Here is a 17,877-nt window from a genome sequence, read left to right on the forward strand (position 1 = left end):
AAAAAGAAAACAAACAAACAAACAGAACAGCGTGTGAACGATTGTTGGGGAAAAAGTAGCGGCGCGGGTTCAACGAAGTGTCGCGCAACAAATCGCCGCTCGAATTGCGAGCGTCCTCTCGATTTTCTGTTTTCTCTTTTTTTTTTCGTTTAGAAAAACACGTGTCCTCTTTACGCATGCTCGGCTCCGTCGTGCCGATTTTGCTTCGCTAATCCGTACGCTCGTTTAAATACGCATACTCGAATGTGTATATATATATATTTTTATATTTATATATTATTTATTTGTTCATTTGTTTCGTTAATTTAATTCATATATGTATATGCGTATGTATGAATGTATGTATAATATATATATATATTTTTCATATTTGTATGTATATGTACTGGAAGAACAAGACGCCGGATACGTCAACCGGCCTTAAAAAAGCGCTGCGAAAAACGCGCGGGTCCCATTTCGAAAGAGTGCCTCGAAAACGAATGACGAGAAAAAATAAATCAAAAGAAACCCTAGACCAGCCATCGTGTAACACGGCCGTTTTCGTCTTTCCTTGTACGCGTGTCGCCTGGTGCTTCCTCGAGTGGAGAACCGTTCATTTTCCCCTCGACTCTCACTACCAAGCTGCGAGCCATCGTCCCCTGGAAATTCGTCTGCCACGCCTGGCACGCTGTTTCAAACGATGGTTCATTTCGACACTACTCCCGATATCGTTCGCGAGTAAGTCAACGTTCAAGTGCACTTTTGGAACGCTGTGTCGCGTCGCTTTTCGGTGTGCCGCGGACGTTCACGCGATTACCGTGAAAAGTACGGTGTTAACCGATAAGCAGAGGCCCTTTAGCGAGCGCTGGGAACGCCCCACGTTCCCATGCACCACTCACACACGCGCGCTCCCCTCCTTGCGCTTGACACCGCCCACTACGCCCACTTGCGGTTGCAGTGGGAGGGGAAACGAACGCGCGTGACTGGTCGCTCGCTAACCGCTCTGTCGAAATGCCCGCCCCTACAGCCCCGAATTTCCACATTTATCGGATGGGCCTTGGGTCAAATGATTCTGGTATGTTGTTGCTTTATGGTAATGCGTCGCGATCGCGTGAACGCCTGCAGCTTGCTCACCGGAGGATCCAAACGGACCTCGTAAATAGAAGGAATCGGCCGATCGATCGGAAGCACGGAGAGTTTTCACACGTGAAAGCTGACTTTCGAGCGCGTCTCCGAATTGTTCACCGATAAGAACTACAATATCCCTGTTGTCGACGGAGGCGACGACGACGGTGGTGGTGGTGATGGTTTATTTTTATTTTTTTTTTTTTTTTGGTGGTGATGGGTGGTGGTGGGTGGTGGTGGTGGTGGTTGGTCATGGCAGTAGCGATGAACCATTACCGAGATCAACGATTACAACGATTACAGGTATACTTGTTTGTTTCTCCCCCCGCTTTTCGTCTGTTCTCTCGAACCACGCATGCGACTACGTAAGGCCTCGCTTTGCCTTCGTACGCCGCGACTCTCTCGTGTCACGACACCTCAATCGCTCCCTTCGACTAATTACTTCTTCAACTTCTCATTCTCCGAGATAACTATTCTTCAAGATAGACTAGCAAGTTTACCGATAGAAAATTTAGACGTTCCCGTGATATCGATATCGAGTGAACGAACGCGACACCAGGGAAAACTGAGTCCTAGCGACCTGGAATTTGATATTCGCGCCTCGATCTTTTCGGGATGACTAGGTTCGAGCTATCGGGGCGGGAGGAGTCGGTCGTGGATACGAGATAATCGCTCATACGCGCGTTAATATGTACAAATCGTTACACATGCACGGTGCACCTTTGTCGCAGCCTCGACACCGACGCGTTACCGTCGACGAACAGCTCCGAGACTGGCGTTACAGCCTCGGGCCGTCGAATTCTCCGTGCGAAAATCGGCCGATCGTCGTCTTCACCGATTTGCGATCGGATTTCTCCCGATTTCATGCGTTTTCTGATACAAAGCGCGTACGAATCACGAATCCCAGTCACGAATTGATTCCAGAATCAGATGCTGGGACATCTGGCCATCGTTCTAGCGTTAATTCTCGATGCCACCACGGTTCGAGGAAGTTACGAGGGCGCGAAGTGGAAGAGCTCCCTCGTCTCGTTGCCTTCGAGGCTCCTTAACGAGGAAACTTGGGGCACAGTGGCTGACGGTCATCGAACGCCGATCGACCAGAACGTTTTCCGCGCGGAGAACTCCTCGACGACGTTACTGTCCGACGTTCCAAAGCGAAACGACCCGTGCAACGGAGCTTTCACATTGGAGATAGGAACACCTCCGACGACGTTGTTCCTTCTTGGTACCGAGCGAAAAGTTTTCGAAACAAAACACTTCTTTGCAGGCTTCGATTGTTAAGGCACGAACCGAAATTGTTTGTGTGGCTGTGTGTGTGTGTGTGTGTGTATTGGAGACGCGACAGCGTCGTTTCGCTTTCGAACAAGACACAGACTGTACATTGAAAGCCGCGATCGAGAAAGCTGACGCCATTTTTCGCGAGCGGTCAGCCTCGTCGGTCGCGAGCTTCTTCGAACTATTCAAACACTGTTTACGGAAAAAACGTGAGATCTATGCGTGTAACTACTACGCCTACACCATCGACGACTCTCAGCTCTGCTATTAACAACTACCAACATTTACTATGTATTGAAATGCGTGTGGTAAGGTGGTACCCGCGGACAACGCGCAGAGTGGATCAGTTTTTCAACGATTTGAAGTCTTCGCGCCCCATTTTCGTATCACATGCTACCGCGTCGACTGAAACCGGTGTCGCGCCGTTAGGAATGAGAGTGAACATTTGTAGCGCGAGATCTTACGGGGTGATCGGTCCGTTCTGCGCGTTGTCCACGCTGGCACACGATCGGTGGTGGTTCGACTGTCCGAGAACAATGATCGGAGAGCCGAATCTTCGTTACAGAACCAACCAGCGCGCTAAACCTCGCAACTTCTAACACGCTACGTGAACATCTACGACAGAACGATGCGTGTATATGTAATAGAATCGTTTCTAGACAACCAAGGTTGGCCGGGTGGCGGGCCGAACGGCCGTGGGCGTGGCCAGCGACGCGACGCTACCGAGGGAACACGGCGCTTCCTCTCGAGCGTTCCGATCTCTGTTCGACGAATCGCGACGCGCTGACCGTGCGCCAAGACGATTCGGCCCGCCTCCGCGCGCGCAGGTAAAGATAAAAAGGAGAGAGGAAACAAAAGAGAAGAAAGTGGTCTTACCTGGTCGTCGGCCGTGATCGTGATCGTCCGTCTCGGGTCTGAATCCGTGGCGGAGGCGGTACTCCCGCGTTCTCTCTAGCGATCGACACTCAATTCTACTCTGCCTATGGGAATTATAATATGCGTCTAAATCGTTCCTGGTTCTCTTCTCTCTCTGTCTCGGTTGTTTTCTTTTTGTACATTTTTCTTTCTTTCTTTCTTTCTTACTTTTTATCCATCTTTTTTTGTTTGTTGTTGTTGTTGCTGTTGTCTTTCTTTTGCTCGTCGTTGATTTTGTTCGTTCGTATATCGAAATGTTACACGGGGTTGTGGGCGGGAACAGGGGGTGTGGTTCGACGGTGTGGGAGATACACACGATGGGGAGCACAAAGAGATGGGATTAAGGCACTCGGGTTCTGTCGAATCGATGATCGTGAAACGAGGGAATGAGTGGCCCCGGGACTAGATCGCACGGAGAGAACCATGGAGCCGAAACGAACGAACGAGCATTCCTCTTCTCTGCCCCCTCCCCCCACCCCACCCCCGTTAAAATAGAGATCCAAGGCGAATCGCGGGCCGACTCGAGACTCGGCGAGTCGATTAATGATATGTGACAGGCGGGGATTGAAACGGTTCCGAGAATAACGGTTTTAAACTGTTGTACACTCAAAACGGTCTCAAAGAACTCTTATCCCGAGCAACAGCCGGGAAACACCGAAATTTCCAACCACTGTTCCAATTGCTCGGACTATTTTCAGTTTCACGCCGATTCCACAATCCATATTTTAAGACAACGCGATTACAGCGTCCATTTTTGTTTATTCTCCACAGTCGAATTTATTCTGAGCTCGTCCAAGTTGACGTCTGACATTCTAAACGACACTCTACTGATTGTCTGCGGATTTTACGCATTTAAATTTATATATTTACGGATATAAAATTATTTAAAGAAGAATTTCATTTTCACTTGATTTCTGTCTCTCACAATTGACTTGGGACATTTTTATTTTCTATAAAGATCCGCAGTCTAGTAATAACTACCGATGGAGCTCCTCCGTAATGGCTGTAAAACCAGTAAAGTAACAATTGCGAAGTCGATATGGGAAGAAATGTAACAACCATAACAGGAACAAACGGACTGCTGGAAATTTCGGGTTTCCGGTAACGGTGAACTGGAACGGAGGTTCCTCGTGACCGTTTCGCGAACCGGAATCGATATTATCACAGTTTCCAAGCCCCGGCGACAGTCGATATGTGTTGGGCGATAGACGCTCGTCGAATCGGTCCCAGGTACGTCGAAAAAGTGTCCCGATCGAGGGACCCGATCCCCGTTGTCGTTCTTCTCCCGAGGAAAGTCTTTGGATCGCCGTTTTGTCCGCGAGGAAATCGAATAATCACAGCGCGGCAACGTGTTCGGTACAAAACGATCTACGATTAACTAGGATACGCGCTAAGCTAACCCGACGATATGTACACCGATCCCGGGATGGGATCGTCACACGATTCCGAATCCCGTTCCCGAGATCAAGGCAAAAGGTGTTCCCTCCCTCGCGTCCCCGTCGACTTTCGCGGGTTCCCGTTCGATTTTTCGATCCCGTTCCTCCGTGCGGATCTACCGGGCGCCGGTCGTTCCTCGCGATCGAGCCAACTTGATCGGCTCGCGAATTTCAACGGGTGTCTCTCGCGTACGCGTTCGGGGAACGACTGTAAAGCGTGCGTCCACACCGAAGCAACACCGAGCAACTTTTCGTCGCCTTCGTCTGCTTTTTCCGATTAAAACAAGAGTAATTATTCGGGAAAACAAGACGAAGCCGTTAACAGTCGACACGTTGTCGTTGTAACATGTTGCTCCGGTGTGGACACAGCTGTAGGTGGCTCTAGGGGAACCGACGATTAGGCTTCTACCTGGTCAGTCGCGCGGACTACACGCGAAGCTCGCCGCCGCGCGCGGTTTTACTTCAACAAGTCTAACCAGCCTCTTCGACAGGTTCACAGTTCCAGGAGGTTAGAGTACAAACATGCTTTCCAATCACACAGCTAAGGAAGCGACAAGCATGTTATAAAATTGTGTTCGTTGTGCCTAGCTCTTAGTCGTTCGTTAGTGCTAAACCGCGTTGGTACATTTTCTCTTAGTTGGAGCACATTTGGAAACGTTTAGTCATTTCGTCTAGTCTCTGCGAATCATTGTAAACAGCATTCACAATTTGATTATTTGTATACATGGCTGGGACTGTGAACTTGTTGATGTGCTGGGTGTGCTCTGTTCAATCGTTCGAGTGGCCACATTTAATTGAAAAGTGACAAGATTTGCAATCGTTGTTCCGCTATGTGAAATTGTTATTTTAAGGTCCAATAGTACCGTCACATTTGAGCATGACCGTCGTGATACTCGAACGATGGAACAGCAACAGGAAGAAACACAGCTTTCCCTCGTTAGCGTCGCGCCTTCACCCCCACCGCTCCGTAGAGCCTCCAATGGCGCTCCCCTTTGTGGAGGAGAGTCTCCGCCCACTTGACTCACCGCCCCGCAGCGCGTCCAATGGCGTTTCCCGTCGTGGAGGGGAGTCTCCTCCCACCTGACTCTCCGCCCAGTCGTCAGCCAATAGGAAGTAGCCCCGGTTACTCTCGCTGCTTCACAGTAGCGTCGCAAACGGGGGAAAACTGTGTCGGAAGATGTTTGAATCAGATTTCGCGCGCGAAGCGAGCCGCGTTCGTTCTCGCTTCGCTTTCTCCACGGGGCTGCGAGCGTCCACAGGGAAGAGGGGCCTGTACGGAGAGGATCGTTCCGGATAGAGGATGGTGTAGACATCGAATTTATTAAACTTTGCTCTTACTTGCTGGTTAGAGTGCGCCATGGGTGATCTAGCTAAAATGCATGCGCTACAACAACGTCCGCTGGCTGCCTTTAGACCGCTTAAGAAGCAACGTGGGCCGACAGGAGGGGGGAAGTTCACGTCGAAAAAACGATACGTCGTGTGCGCGTGCCGGAGGGTTGCGTCGCCCTTCCCGCTCGATGCCAGTACCATCCCCCAAAATATTTGTCAGTTCGGAACCTCGGGCTCCTTTGGAATGTTTTGCGAAGCGTTTGCGAGTCGCATCGAGGACCTTCTGGATCGCTAACTCGACTGGAACACGTTTTCAAAAGGAAAACGTCGAGGATGATGGCCGTTTAACATGTTCAGTCCTGGATGATGCTTTAGAACATCCTCGTGACACGTTCAAAATGATTTTGAATTTTCCACGCGGCGGGAGTTGTGGAAAGCGGCGAGGACGATGAGGCCACGCCTACTGAGAGTTCTCAGCCCACGCCCCCTCAGGCCACGCCTATTCAGATTTAGGCTCACAGTTATCCATAGAATAATTCAGGAAAGATTTAGAGTCATTGTGGTCTACAGTCCTAGACCTTTTAAGGAATTTCCTAGATTAGGGTCTGGGCTAGGCTTACATAGACTGCTTGGTACACAGATTACCCCGCGGGACCTACCATGGCCGCATTGGGGGCCAAGAAACCACGCCCACTGTCAGAGGAGCACTCTTCGCAGAGCAGCCAAGGTAGATAATAGAGTCTTTTCCTTCTTTGATGCGACTTCAAAGCAGTTGTCCCTGGGGGCAATTTGTGGCGTTCCCAGAGCTAGGAGGGCTCCCGGCCAGGCTTGAACGATGAAGATAGGGGTGTTGAACGTCGCGAAACCGATCGCAGCCGAAGTTTAATCACGATCTCATTTGTTTCGCGGCTGTGGGATGCAAGGTGCAGGGCTGAACGTGTTAAAGGGAAACCGCGAGCGGTTGCGAGAGCAAGGTCCATGATGCGTGCGCGCTTCTGGTACAGACTGGCCTCGAGCCGAAGGGTACACGCCGGAGCCGTGTTCCGACCAACCAGAGGGCTGCGCGAAACGAGTGCCCAGCGGGGTTAACGAGGCTAATTACGGCTTAATATTAATCAGCCAATTAGCGATGCGCCCGCGGTGGCGCGCCCCCGGCATCGTCGGCTGCGCCAATTTTCGACGCTGCGAACCAATGGAACAATCGTACCGGGAGAACAGAAAAATTTAATGAAATAAAAAAGAGAAAAAGAAAAACATTAAAATAAAACGTAGGAAAGAAATCGAAAAAAAAAGATAGAAGTAGTAGAAGAAGAAGGACCGAAACGAAGAGAAAGAAATGAACGAGATTGTAATACGGTTACTGGTCAAATGATTAAAAAGTACTTCTAGGAGATACCTAGCGGATCGCAATAAATACAATACAGACACGCTATATATGTATGTATATATAGATCGAGAAGGGTTAAGTGTGAGATTACACAGAAAATACATAAACAATACGTAAGTACGTGGCCGAGCGAGAAATGGGGTAGTGTGAAGTATTACACAGCACCAATAAAAATAAAAGTGTATAGAGGATGAGGAGGGACGATTACGTTCTGGCGAGGAAAACAATTAGATCGGAGATAGATAGTCAGTACAGTTATTATAGCCGAGGTGTTGTGCAGGAACGGAACTGTTGGAAGGGGGGAAAAAAATGTAAAAAAAATCCAAAAAAAAAAAAGAAGAAGATCAAGAAGGATGTAACAGGGTGTCAGCGTGTTGGAGGAATATCGGGGGGTGTTAGGTTCTCGTGAGAGTATACAAAATAGGTACACAAATATACAGGTTAGCTACAAGTTTGAAACGAACTACTTTATTGGCAACTCATCTAGGCATCGAACTAAACTAATAAATCTGTCGTCGTTCTTGTCGTTCTTCGCGTTCGCCGCCCTGCGTGATCCCGCGCTCTCTGCGTCGTACTCACTCTCTTTCACTCTCTCTCCCTCTCTTTCCATTGTCTCTCTCCTCGTGTCGACTTTTCGTCCGTTCTCTTTTTACTCTTTTTTTCCGCGCCGTCGAGGAAAATCATGCTCGTAGTCAGCTTTCTTTGCGTATCCGGGAACGATTGATTCGGGCAAGATTGACTCGCGAGGGCGTGCTCGGTGATCCAGGATCCCCGGATTGATCGTAAGGTCGGGGGTGAATCGGTCGAGCACAGTCCGGCGGGCACAAGAATCTTCGTGCACGATATTAAAACTCATCCAACCTAATCCCCCATCGGTCCCTTAACAATTTCGCAATCAACTGCTCGACGAGCTTATCAACAAATTCAGGTGATTTAAAAAAGGTACTTCCATCCGTTTCGCTGCTTATTAAAATCGGAGCGTGTCTCTACCATCTTTGTCGTTCGCATGGTTGCTACCTGATGGAGATAATTCAGTAGAATTTTTCAAGTTCTGTTGAAAGATCGACAGGGTTGGATTGTATGAGGTTCCCTGCATGTGTACGAGGACTGTTGTGGGTCGTTCTGTATCGTTCCACGTGGCGAACCGAAACGCGTACGCGAACCATGGGACCGCGATCGATCGAAGCGTGGGGCGGTCGACGGACTCGACTTGGTTCCGACGTCGTCCGCCGTCGGACGTCGACGGAACGCCTTCGTTTTTTCGGCGGAGTTTTCGACCCGTGAAGCGAAAGCTGCGCGCGAGCGTCTCGTTGCACGAGCTTATGGCACGACGATGCGAAAACAAAAGAATCGAGAAATCAGGAGGAAATAGCTGTAGAAAAAACGGGGCTGGAACGGACAACGAGACTCTCGAACGCGAACGGAACCGACGATGTGACGATCGTGTGTGCGGAAAAATGGCGCGTCCATTTTGAAATGAAAATAATGCGGAGATCTATAGTCTTGAGCTTTGCTGTTAGACAAAGCTATGGGAGTTTTTGGGAGACTTGAGTGGCTCGTGAAAAAATGTCCGTTCGGAACGGAGACTTTTTACGGTTTTCAGATTGGTTTCCGTTTCAAAACGGACGCGTTTTGTGATCGACGATAACAGGAACGATAATAACGGGGCAAGAGTATCGGGTTCGCGAGAAAGGGGTTGCGTGGGTGGGCTCTAAGGAAGATCTGGGACGCGTCTCGTCTCGGGGTGCATTACATTTTGCGCGATCCTCGTCCCTTTCCATCCGATCTCTCTCCCTCTCTCTCTCTCTCTCTCCTCTCTCCGTCCATTCGTTGCCTGACTCGGTCTTACGTCTTCCGTCCCTTACACTCTGCTGGGAACATTTATTGCATCACTCGAACGTTGAACGGGATATTGCTTAACCCTTCTGTATTATTAATTCCCCAAGATGAATGAAAAGAGACATTTATTATTATATATAGTGACCCGCTGCCTTTTTCCTTGATTAAAACAAGTTGCGCGTGAATTACTTTTGTCGATTGCACCGTTTCTCGTAAATTGTGTAGTTTCGATGAGACACGATGCTCGTGCAGAGTGGTCGATATACAAATTCGTTTTTAATTCTGCTGACTGTGAGAAACGTTCGAAAGCGATGCGATAAATACTTCGCCGAGAAAGTGCGCTCGGAAGAGGGAGGGAAGAACGATATCCACGGATCATACCAAAAGCAGGATCGTGCTACCTGATAATATAGATCCGTTCCCGTCGACCGCGCCAGCCACCGATCGAGAGGCGAGACGTCCGTCGGATCGAAGGAGGCGATATCGTTCCGCTCAATCAAAGGCAGGTGTGTGTTCGGTTCCAAGGAATTTATTGAAAAAGCTTTTTGTACCGCGATACAATATATTACCGAAGTGCATGCGTGTATCGTCGCGTTTCTCGGGGAACATACGGTGAAACGGGTAACGCGAGGCCATCGAGACCGGTGCGGAAAGACGGCCAATTTCTGCGTTAGATGCTCGTGGAACCTCCTTTTACATCGAAAACCCGAAATTTGCGAACATTCAACATCATACCCGCATTTAACTCCTTGGTTTACAACACCCTTGTCAGGCGGATCGTGAAGATTTTAAATGAAATCTGCTAATGCTGTTAATATCGTCCGATCTTTTGCTCCAGAATGATTGAAGTTATAAACATTTTAGGAACTATGGAAAATTGCACGCAATCCGAATGAAACGCCATTTGTAGAAATCAACGTACACCATTTACATCCGATCGTCTGTTTTAATATTTAGCCATCGAGACAATACAGGCATGCAATAGATGATAAAATTCCTTCTCGCCCAGGGAATTGTAAACGACAAAGAATTTCTAATCGATTCAAATAAATAGTAGCGCAAGGATTCAATAAACTAGAATTAGTATAGAGGACTATTTAGAGAATGTATAGTGCCTATAAAATTTCAAAATAACAAGAGAAATCTACGGAGCAAAGCGGTCTCCGTTTTATTGTATTATTTTAACTTTTGAATGAGTAATATGTGTCCCATGATCCCTAACGCAGTGTTGAGCATGTTCGCGACGGGTCCGATCCACTAGATCGTGGAGGTGGATGCTGGATCATAGACGAAATCGGTATACCATAGCGTTTCGAACGATCCGCGCCCGAGAACGGCAACCCGCCTGGCGCGGACGTCGCGCGACGTTCGAAAGGGGCGCGATTAGTATTGCTTCGACGGTTTATCCGGCGCGTGCGCTCGCGTCTGACGCGCCTTTCTCTTCGTCCTCTGTTGTCCTCGCGTCGAGAAAAAGAGGATCTCTCACCGAATCGTTAAAGAAAAAGAAAACCCGACGACGGATCCGCGTGCGCGTCCGTAACGCGACTCGTAAACGGAAAACGTAAAAATGAAACGAAATGGGAAATAGAAACGAAAAAATAAAAATTGCAGTCGAGAACGTTAAACGAAACGAACAATGGGGTACTATGAAAGAACGGCTCGACGCGGTTGGCCGCGCGAGAAATCGGCGAAAAAAATGCCGGGTAAAATATCGTCGGTCGGTCGGCAAGAAGACAGAGCAGCGAGACTGTTCTCGAAACGAGCGAAGAAACGACGAAGGCGGTGAAGGATCAACGGGGGATGATATCCGGATGTCTAAAAGATAATTTCCAACCAGCATGCTTCACCTACTGATCATTCTCAACTAATGGGTGGTTAGCGCTCATCAAAATATACTAGCTACGCCAAGTATTACTCTCGACATTCGTAAAATGTGTGTACAACTAGGTGTGTCTATCTGGGAATCTGGTATGTATGTGTGGATGTGATTCGTGTTTGTGTGGGTCTGCGTGATCGTGTCTCGTACGTGTGTTTTGTGTGTGTGTGTGTTGCGTTATAAAATACATAATCATCGGCAGCGTTGCGTGAAAGGGTATTATCCAGGTGGGGCGGGGAAAACAAGGAGAAACCGTTTGGCGAGGGAGGGTTGTCGGAGGGTTGGCGGTGGTGGGTAAGCTGTCAACGATGACGACGTTCGCGTCGATCCGGGTCATTCGAAGGTAAACCCGGATATAGACCGGATATCGGTTCTCGTTTGCATTTCTCGACGATCGCTCGCCTTTCATTTCGTTCGCGGAGAATCGGCAACCCGGGTCGCGAAAAAAGGGTGCGCGGGAGTCGCTTTCAGGGTTGAACTTATTCCTAGGACCAGCCTCCTTGATGCCCCGCCTCCAATTTCAATGGAAATCTGCGATCTTTCCCGGGAACAATGAAGAACACTTGAAGCAACAGTCGAGGAGGTAGAAGGCGAGAAAAAGGGGCGGAGCAATAGGATGGTGGGGATCAACTAGGCGGGGCATCAATGTGCTGGGACCACCCTCTATGCCCTGTTTGCTATGTCCATGAACGTCTGTGATTTTCCCCGGGAAAAATAAGGGAAAGTTCAAAAATCGATTGAGGATGTAGTAGGAGAGAGAAGGGGCGGAGTAAGAGCGTGGAAGGGATGAAAAGGGCGGGGCATCGATGTCAGGTGGCCCCTAGATCAGATCCGGAGCGCGCACCCAGTTTTCTAGAGCGCGCGGAAACTAGAAATCGGTTTTGCATCGGTCGCGAGATGTCGTTTAGTCGAATCGTCACGCGTCGTCTTTCTGCTCGGCTCGCGCTATAGTTTAGGCGCGCCTGCTCGCTCCTCGTCCCTCTTTACTCTCTCGCCCTCGCCTATATTTCGCTTTCTGCTCTTTCTCTCTTTCTCCTTTCACTCGTCTCTCCCTCTCTCTCTCTCTCTCTCGCTCTCTTTCTCTCTCTCTCTCTTACTCTTGCTCTCTCGCTCTCTTCCTTTCTCTCCCTCTCTCTCTTTCCGCTTATCGTTTTAAGTATCCTCTTAAGTTTAAGTCATAAATATCACTCACGAGCTTTGTCTCGTCGTTTAACATTACGGTACACGTTACGTAAGTATATTAAGGTGTATATCACTAAAGAATATTACTTGTCGTTCGGAAAAAACGATGCTTCTCCGTGGTTTTTGCCGGCTGCTCGCTGCAGCGGCGAGTCCCTCGCGCGGAACGTAACTCTATTACACGCGCGCACAAGATTATCGTTATGTTTCTCTCCGTTTCTCGTCTTTTTTTTTTTTGTTTGTTTGTTTGTTTGTTTGTTCTCCTCGCCTCTCGCTTATCGCGAACGTTCAAACGCATGAACGCTACAGCTTCGAGTTCCAGTGGATAATATCGCTTATTGCTCGACAGTTCTCGCGCATGACTCGTCGCGACCCGATCCTCTCGCGATCGGTTTTCTTCTATTCTTCTTCTTTTCCTCTCGCGAATCAAGCGGCGGCTAGACGACTCTCCTTTCGTCGATCTCTCGCGACTTCCGCGGAGATCGATCGTTCATAAATAAGGCGCCGGGAACGGCTCGATATAAATAAATAAACAGCAAAGTCACCGACTCGACAGCCTACGGCGAACGCTGGGTCCTTTCGAATTCGGATTTCGAGTAAAATCATATTCGAGTCAGAATCATCGCAGAGCACACGATACACCGTGTATAAAATTTACAATTTAGACAAAATAATACACACCCGAACTGTATGATTTCACCGCGCTAATATCATCTAAAATTTCATTCAATATTCGAAGATGATTGAGCAGACATTAAATTATTCTTACAGGTTCAAATGAACCCAGCATTCGCAAGGGTGTTCCGGCGATCGATCGCTCGCGCTCGTTGCGTCTCTTAATAAAAAGAAAAAGGAGAAAATGGTAAAAAAGGAAAACAAAAATAGCAGCAACGGAGACGACGTGCGGATCAGAAGGAGGATTCTCTGAAGCGCGAGCGTGCGATCGTCATAGATCTTCGGTCAGAGTCGCGACGGATCGAAGCGGCGAGAGGCGTGTCAGCCGCTGTCTCGACCGCGATTTAGAAGATCGCGAGAGGATCTAGTCGCGTTCGAACACGTATAAATTAAGTATCGATTCTTCGTTATTCTCACGAACGTCTTAGCGGTCTAAACTTACTCCTGCTTGAAACTTACGAACTAGGATTTCGCGGGTTTGTAACCTACGCTGAGCTAATCTCGATCTTGGGTTCCGTTTTGTTTAATCGTAAATCGTGATCGCAGTTTTGCAGTCGCGGTCGCGGGCCCGTGCACTGCCTCCTCGGTGCTCCGCGACCTCAAACTATACATATACATTACGTATACATACACACTCTGTATACATATATATATATATACCTAGAAACTTGAGTATCGTTCCTCGAAAAAACGCGTCCGTCACTGTGTCTCGAATCGCGTGGCGGCTCCTTCGCCCGCCGGCCCCGGAGAAACGCCGGGAGCCGGCTGTGAAAAGCGGGCGCGCGCGCGCGATGGAGTAAATATTGTCTTCCATTACTCGGAGAAAAATATATGTATACCTATACATAACTATCCCTATTTAGACGCGCGTTCCCTGTACGCCGCTCCTTTGTACAAGCGGAGCGTGTCGCGTGCCGGTCCGCGCGCGCGCGCGCGACCCTTACGCCCTCGCCCTTCTCGCTGCGAGGGTCCTCGCGCACCTGTTGCGGCCGCCGCGATTAGGCGATCCAATCCGGAGATCGGCCCGCGATTCCGAAGCGTTCGATCGTTCGTCTCTTCTAGTCTTCGCTCAGACAGCAAGATCGGTTTGCAAAAGAGGTTCGCGCGGATCGCCGAAAGCTCGCGACCGTGTTTTCACCGAATTCGGATCGCACTGCGATCGTATCGAGGCCGTCTCGAGATTATCCCGTGTTGCTCGATCGGTCGTTTCCGTAGTTGGTACGATGATCGAACGTTTCGAAGCGCAGCCGCAGACAGAAGAATCGCACATCCGATCGGAAGCACGCCGGTAACGAGCGGATTGTAGCACAGTCGCATGGTACCCGTGGATTCCCGGCGACGTTCCCTCGGGGATCGGTCCAGCGGTTTCGTTTGGCACTTTTCACCGAGGCGGAGGAGGAATTAGCGACCGACGGGAGAACTGCCTCGTTTTCGGAACAGGAAGAGAGGATGCTAGGTGTCGCCGAACCAATACAACCCAACACAACCACTATAGATTTTGCAGCTCTGTTCGTCTAAAAAAGTACAGCGAAACGTTCAAATTCGAGATTCATTCAGGATTGACTTCTCGGGCTAAAGAGTCCTCTAGGACTCGGGATCGCGAGTCGGTGATCGGAAGAGGCGTGTACCCGTTTCACGGCGTGCTTCCGGTATTTTCGCGAGCGACTGGGACGAGAGCTTGGATCGCGCGTCGCGACGTCCGCGGCTCTCTATCATCTCTCTCTCTCTCTCTCTTTCTCTCTGTTTCTACCTCCCCTGTTTTATTGCTTGATGGTCGCCGGTATATATCGCTTAATTAATTAGTTAAGTAAGTGTGTAATTAAGTAAGTAAGTAAGTAAGTAAGCAGCGTTCTTTTGTTGTTGTTGTTGTTTCGTCGTCGTGTACGAACGGGCGCGGCGAATGGCCGGCGGGAATCACCCCGGAACGCGATGTATCTCGTGTACGTGTCTCGCGCGCGTGTGTGTGTGTGTGTGTGTGTGTGTCTTTCTCGGGGAGCATGCTAATCTAACTATTATAGGAACCGAGTGCGGCGGAAAAACGCGAAACGCAATACTCTCGCGGGTTAAACGCTCTCGTTCTCCCATTCTCTCTCTGTCTCTCTCTTTCTCTCTCTGTCTCAATCGCCACATCATCTCTCTTTCTCTCTTGAATATCTTTCGCACAACATCCGTTCACGCGATCGTTTTCACGTTCACTCCGAAAAATCTCAGGCTCTCGCTAATAAATTAATTGACAAGCGATATAACGACGAGTAAGAAGTAAACGCAAGATAGAATGACTTCGGTGTGTCCCGGCCGGAAACAGTCCTCGCTCGCTCGCGCCGGCCTGTAGAGGGACTCTGATCCTGGTCCGAGCTCGCTTACGCTTCCGTGCGGTTTTTCTCGTCCTCGAAGAAATATACACAGTACGTATAGTGCGCGCACCGTTCAGCCCTTCGGTGCGAGGAGACTCGCGCGTGTAGTACGCGACGTGTGTTGGTACGCGAGACCGTCGAAAGATGGAAGCTCGGAGTAGAAAAGAAAGAACCCGGAAGGTGAGAGGCTGACGGTTCGTTTTTTGGGGCGAGATCAAGGCCAACACGGAAGGAAGCTGTGTGTGAAACGGTGTTGGTTCGCTCGGCGGGTCGGATCAGAGTTGGTCGTGTCCGACGAGTGTGAGTTGTTTGCGAGCTCGGAACGGGTTTACACGTACATACCCATCCCGTACATGGAGCCCCAGTCGACGCCCTGGAAGCTGGACATGTCGACGTTCGTGAGGGAGTATCCTTGGTAGGGATTCGCTGGGGCGGCTGCGGCGGCCGCGGCGGCTGCGGGCGTGGCTGCCGCTGCGGCTGCGGCCGCGGCTGCGGCTCCGGGCGGTCCCGGCGCGGGGGCAGGAGCGGCCGCAGCCGCAGCCGCCGCCACCGCGGCCGCCGGGATCGGGTACGGCGCGTATCGGTACGCGGAGAGCGCCGGGTAGCTGCTCGCGAACAGCTTCCCGTATCCGGCCACGGCGTTCTGGACCTGCGCGGCTGCGGCTGCGGCCGCGGCCGCCTGTACCTGCGCCTGTGCCTGCGCAGCAACGATCTGCGAGGCAGCGGCGACCGGGAGCGGCGGTTGTGGCGCCAGCCGGACGCCCAACGCGCCCAGCACCACCCTCTTGCCGAGGGCAAGAGCGCCCGGCTGCACCGCCTCCTTCGGCTGCGCCTTCTTGCACTCGACCTTCTTGTTCTTGATCGTGTGGAAATGGATCTCGCAAACACGGTCCACCACGTCCTCGTTCTCGAACGTGACGAACCCGAAACCCCGGTGCCGTTTCGTCTGCTGGTCCATCAGCATCACCGTCTCCTCGACCTTGCCGAACTGGTTGAAGTAGGCCTTCACTTCGTCGCTGCTCGTGTCCTGGCTCACCCCGCCAACGAAGATCTTCTTGGTGCGGTTCGCCTGTTTCGCGCGGTTCTTCGGCGTCGCGTGCTTCGGGTCGATCTTCTTGCCGTCCAGCGTGTGGATTGGACACTTCAGCACCTTGTCCACGCTACCCGGCTCGGCGAACGTGATGAAGCCGAACCCGCGACTACGCTGTAACCGAACAAGCCAGAACGGCCACGATGCACAACGACCGTCTCTCTCATCTTTCCCCTTTTTGCATTTTGCTTTTCCTCTTTCCTCGCCATTTCGCCCGCTCTTTCCTGCCTGCCTGCCTGCCTGCCTATCTATTTCTCTTTCTCTCTGTGTGTGTTCTCGCTTCCCTGACGGACAACCTAGCTCTCGCTTCCCTAGCCCGAGTTCTGCACGGTGCAAGCCTACCTATGCTCGATAAGAGAGTGGACTAGCCTAAGCTTTTCTCGCACCGCGCTGCCGTTTTAACGCGTGCGGTTCGAGAGGTCGCGCGACACGCCGGTCAGTCAACCTCTCCGCTGTCGCGCAGGCTCTCCTCCTCGCCTCTCCTCTCTCGCGAATGGAGAACCCGTTCTCTCGCTCTCTTTCTCTCTGTCTCTCGAAGCTCGTCGCACGCGCCGCGACAGCGAACAAGCCGACCGTTGACGCGACGGATCGTTTCTCGCGCGCGAGCAAGCCCGTGGAATCCTACGGAACCGTTTCCGGAATCGTTTCCGAACGAGCTCACGGTCTCACTCTTTCTCTCTCTCTCTCTCACACACACTCTCTCTCTCTCTCTCTCGCTCTCTCGTTTTCTCTCGTCGTTCTCTTTTCTGTTGTGTGTGTTTTGCGATAGTCGTCACGTTACGTCTCGGAAATAGTAAACCGTCTCGTTTTCGCTATCTTTCTCTCTCTCTCTCTCTCGCTCTCTCGTTCTCTCTCTCTCTCTCTCTCTCTCTGTATACGTCGAAAAAGGTACCGGTGGTATATAAATATATAGATCTCTTCTCTTATATACAAATTAACTAAATACTACCAAACTACCGTTTACATGCAAGACTGTCCAAGCCAATGTAAGACAAACATTCTAGGATTACGTGAGACAAGGACTTCGAATTAATATATAATATAATAATGATAAAAAAGACTCAACTGAGAATTACGATCGTTAATTGCATCGCTACCGGATATATAGATGTATCTATACGATAGAGACAAATGTAATAGTAGTATGTATATTTATATATAAATATATATATAGAAATATATATGTATAGAGATATGTATATATGCCCATAGTCCTCGTTCAGCGACTTCTCTAGAAATCCCGGGCGTGTTTGTGTGTGAGAACGTACAACAGTTGCTTATTCTTTTTTTTGTTTGTTTGTTTAGAAACGAGCCTCTGCCTCTTTTCCACCTTTTACGTTTTGTAAATACAAGTCAATGTTTTAATTACAGTAATAAGTACCAAGATACACTTTCTACATCCTTTACACTGTCTCAGC

General features: G+C 50.0%; 1 protein-coding gene across 5 annotated transcripts in view; it reads right to left on the reverse strand.

Moving 5' to 3' along the window:
- Window positions 1–1,287: 1,287 nt before the first annotated feature.
- Window positions 1,288–17,877, reverse strand: part of Msi (RNA-binding protein musashi) — a 182,859-nt gene continuing 166,269 nt past the window's right edge. For 3 of the 5 annotated variants that reach the window (XR_013082324.1, XR_013082326.1, XR_013082327.1), the window contains 2 exons: window positions 10,604–16,573; window positions 1,288–10,562 (listed from right to left, as the gene is read on the reverse strand). Coding sequence is in view for 1 of the 5 variants with exons in the window: in XM_076788437.1 (XP_076644552.1) it covers window positions 15,698–16,573 (876 nt within the window). In the remaining 4 variants the exon portion in view is untranslated. Of the gene's footprint in view, window positions 16,574–17,877 lie in introns of all 5 variants that reach the window. The other 2 variants (XR_013082325.1, XM_076788437.1) reach the window with 2 other exon arrangements.

This window comes from Halictus rubicundus, chromosome 5 (genome assembly GCF_050948215.1).
Source record: "Halictus rubicundus isolate RS-2024b chromosome 5, iyHalRubi1_principal, whole genome shotgun sequence".
Classification (NCBI taxonomy): domain Eukaryota; kingdom Metazoa; phylum Arthropoda; class Insecta; order Hymenoptera; family Halictidae; genus Halictus; species Halictus rubicundus.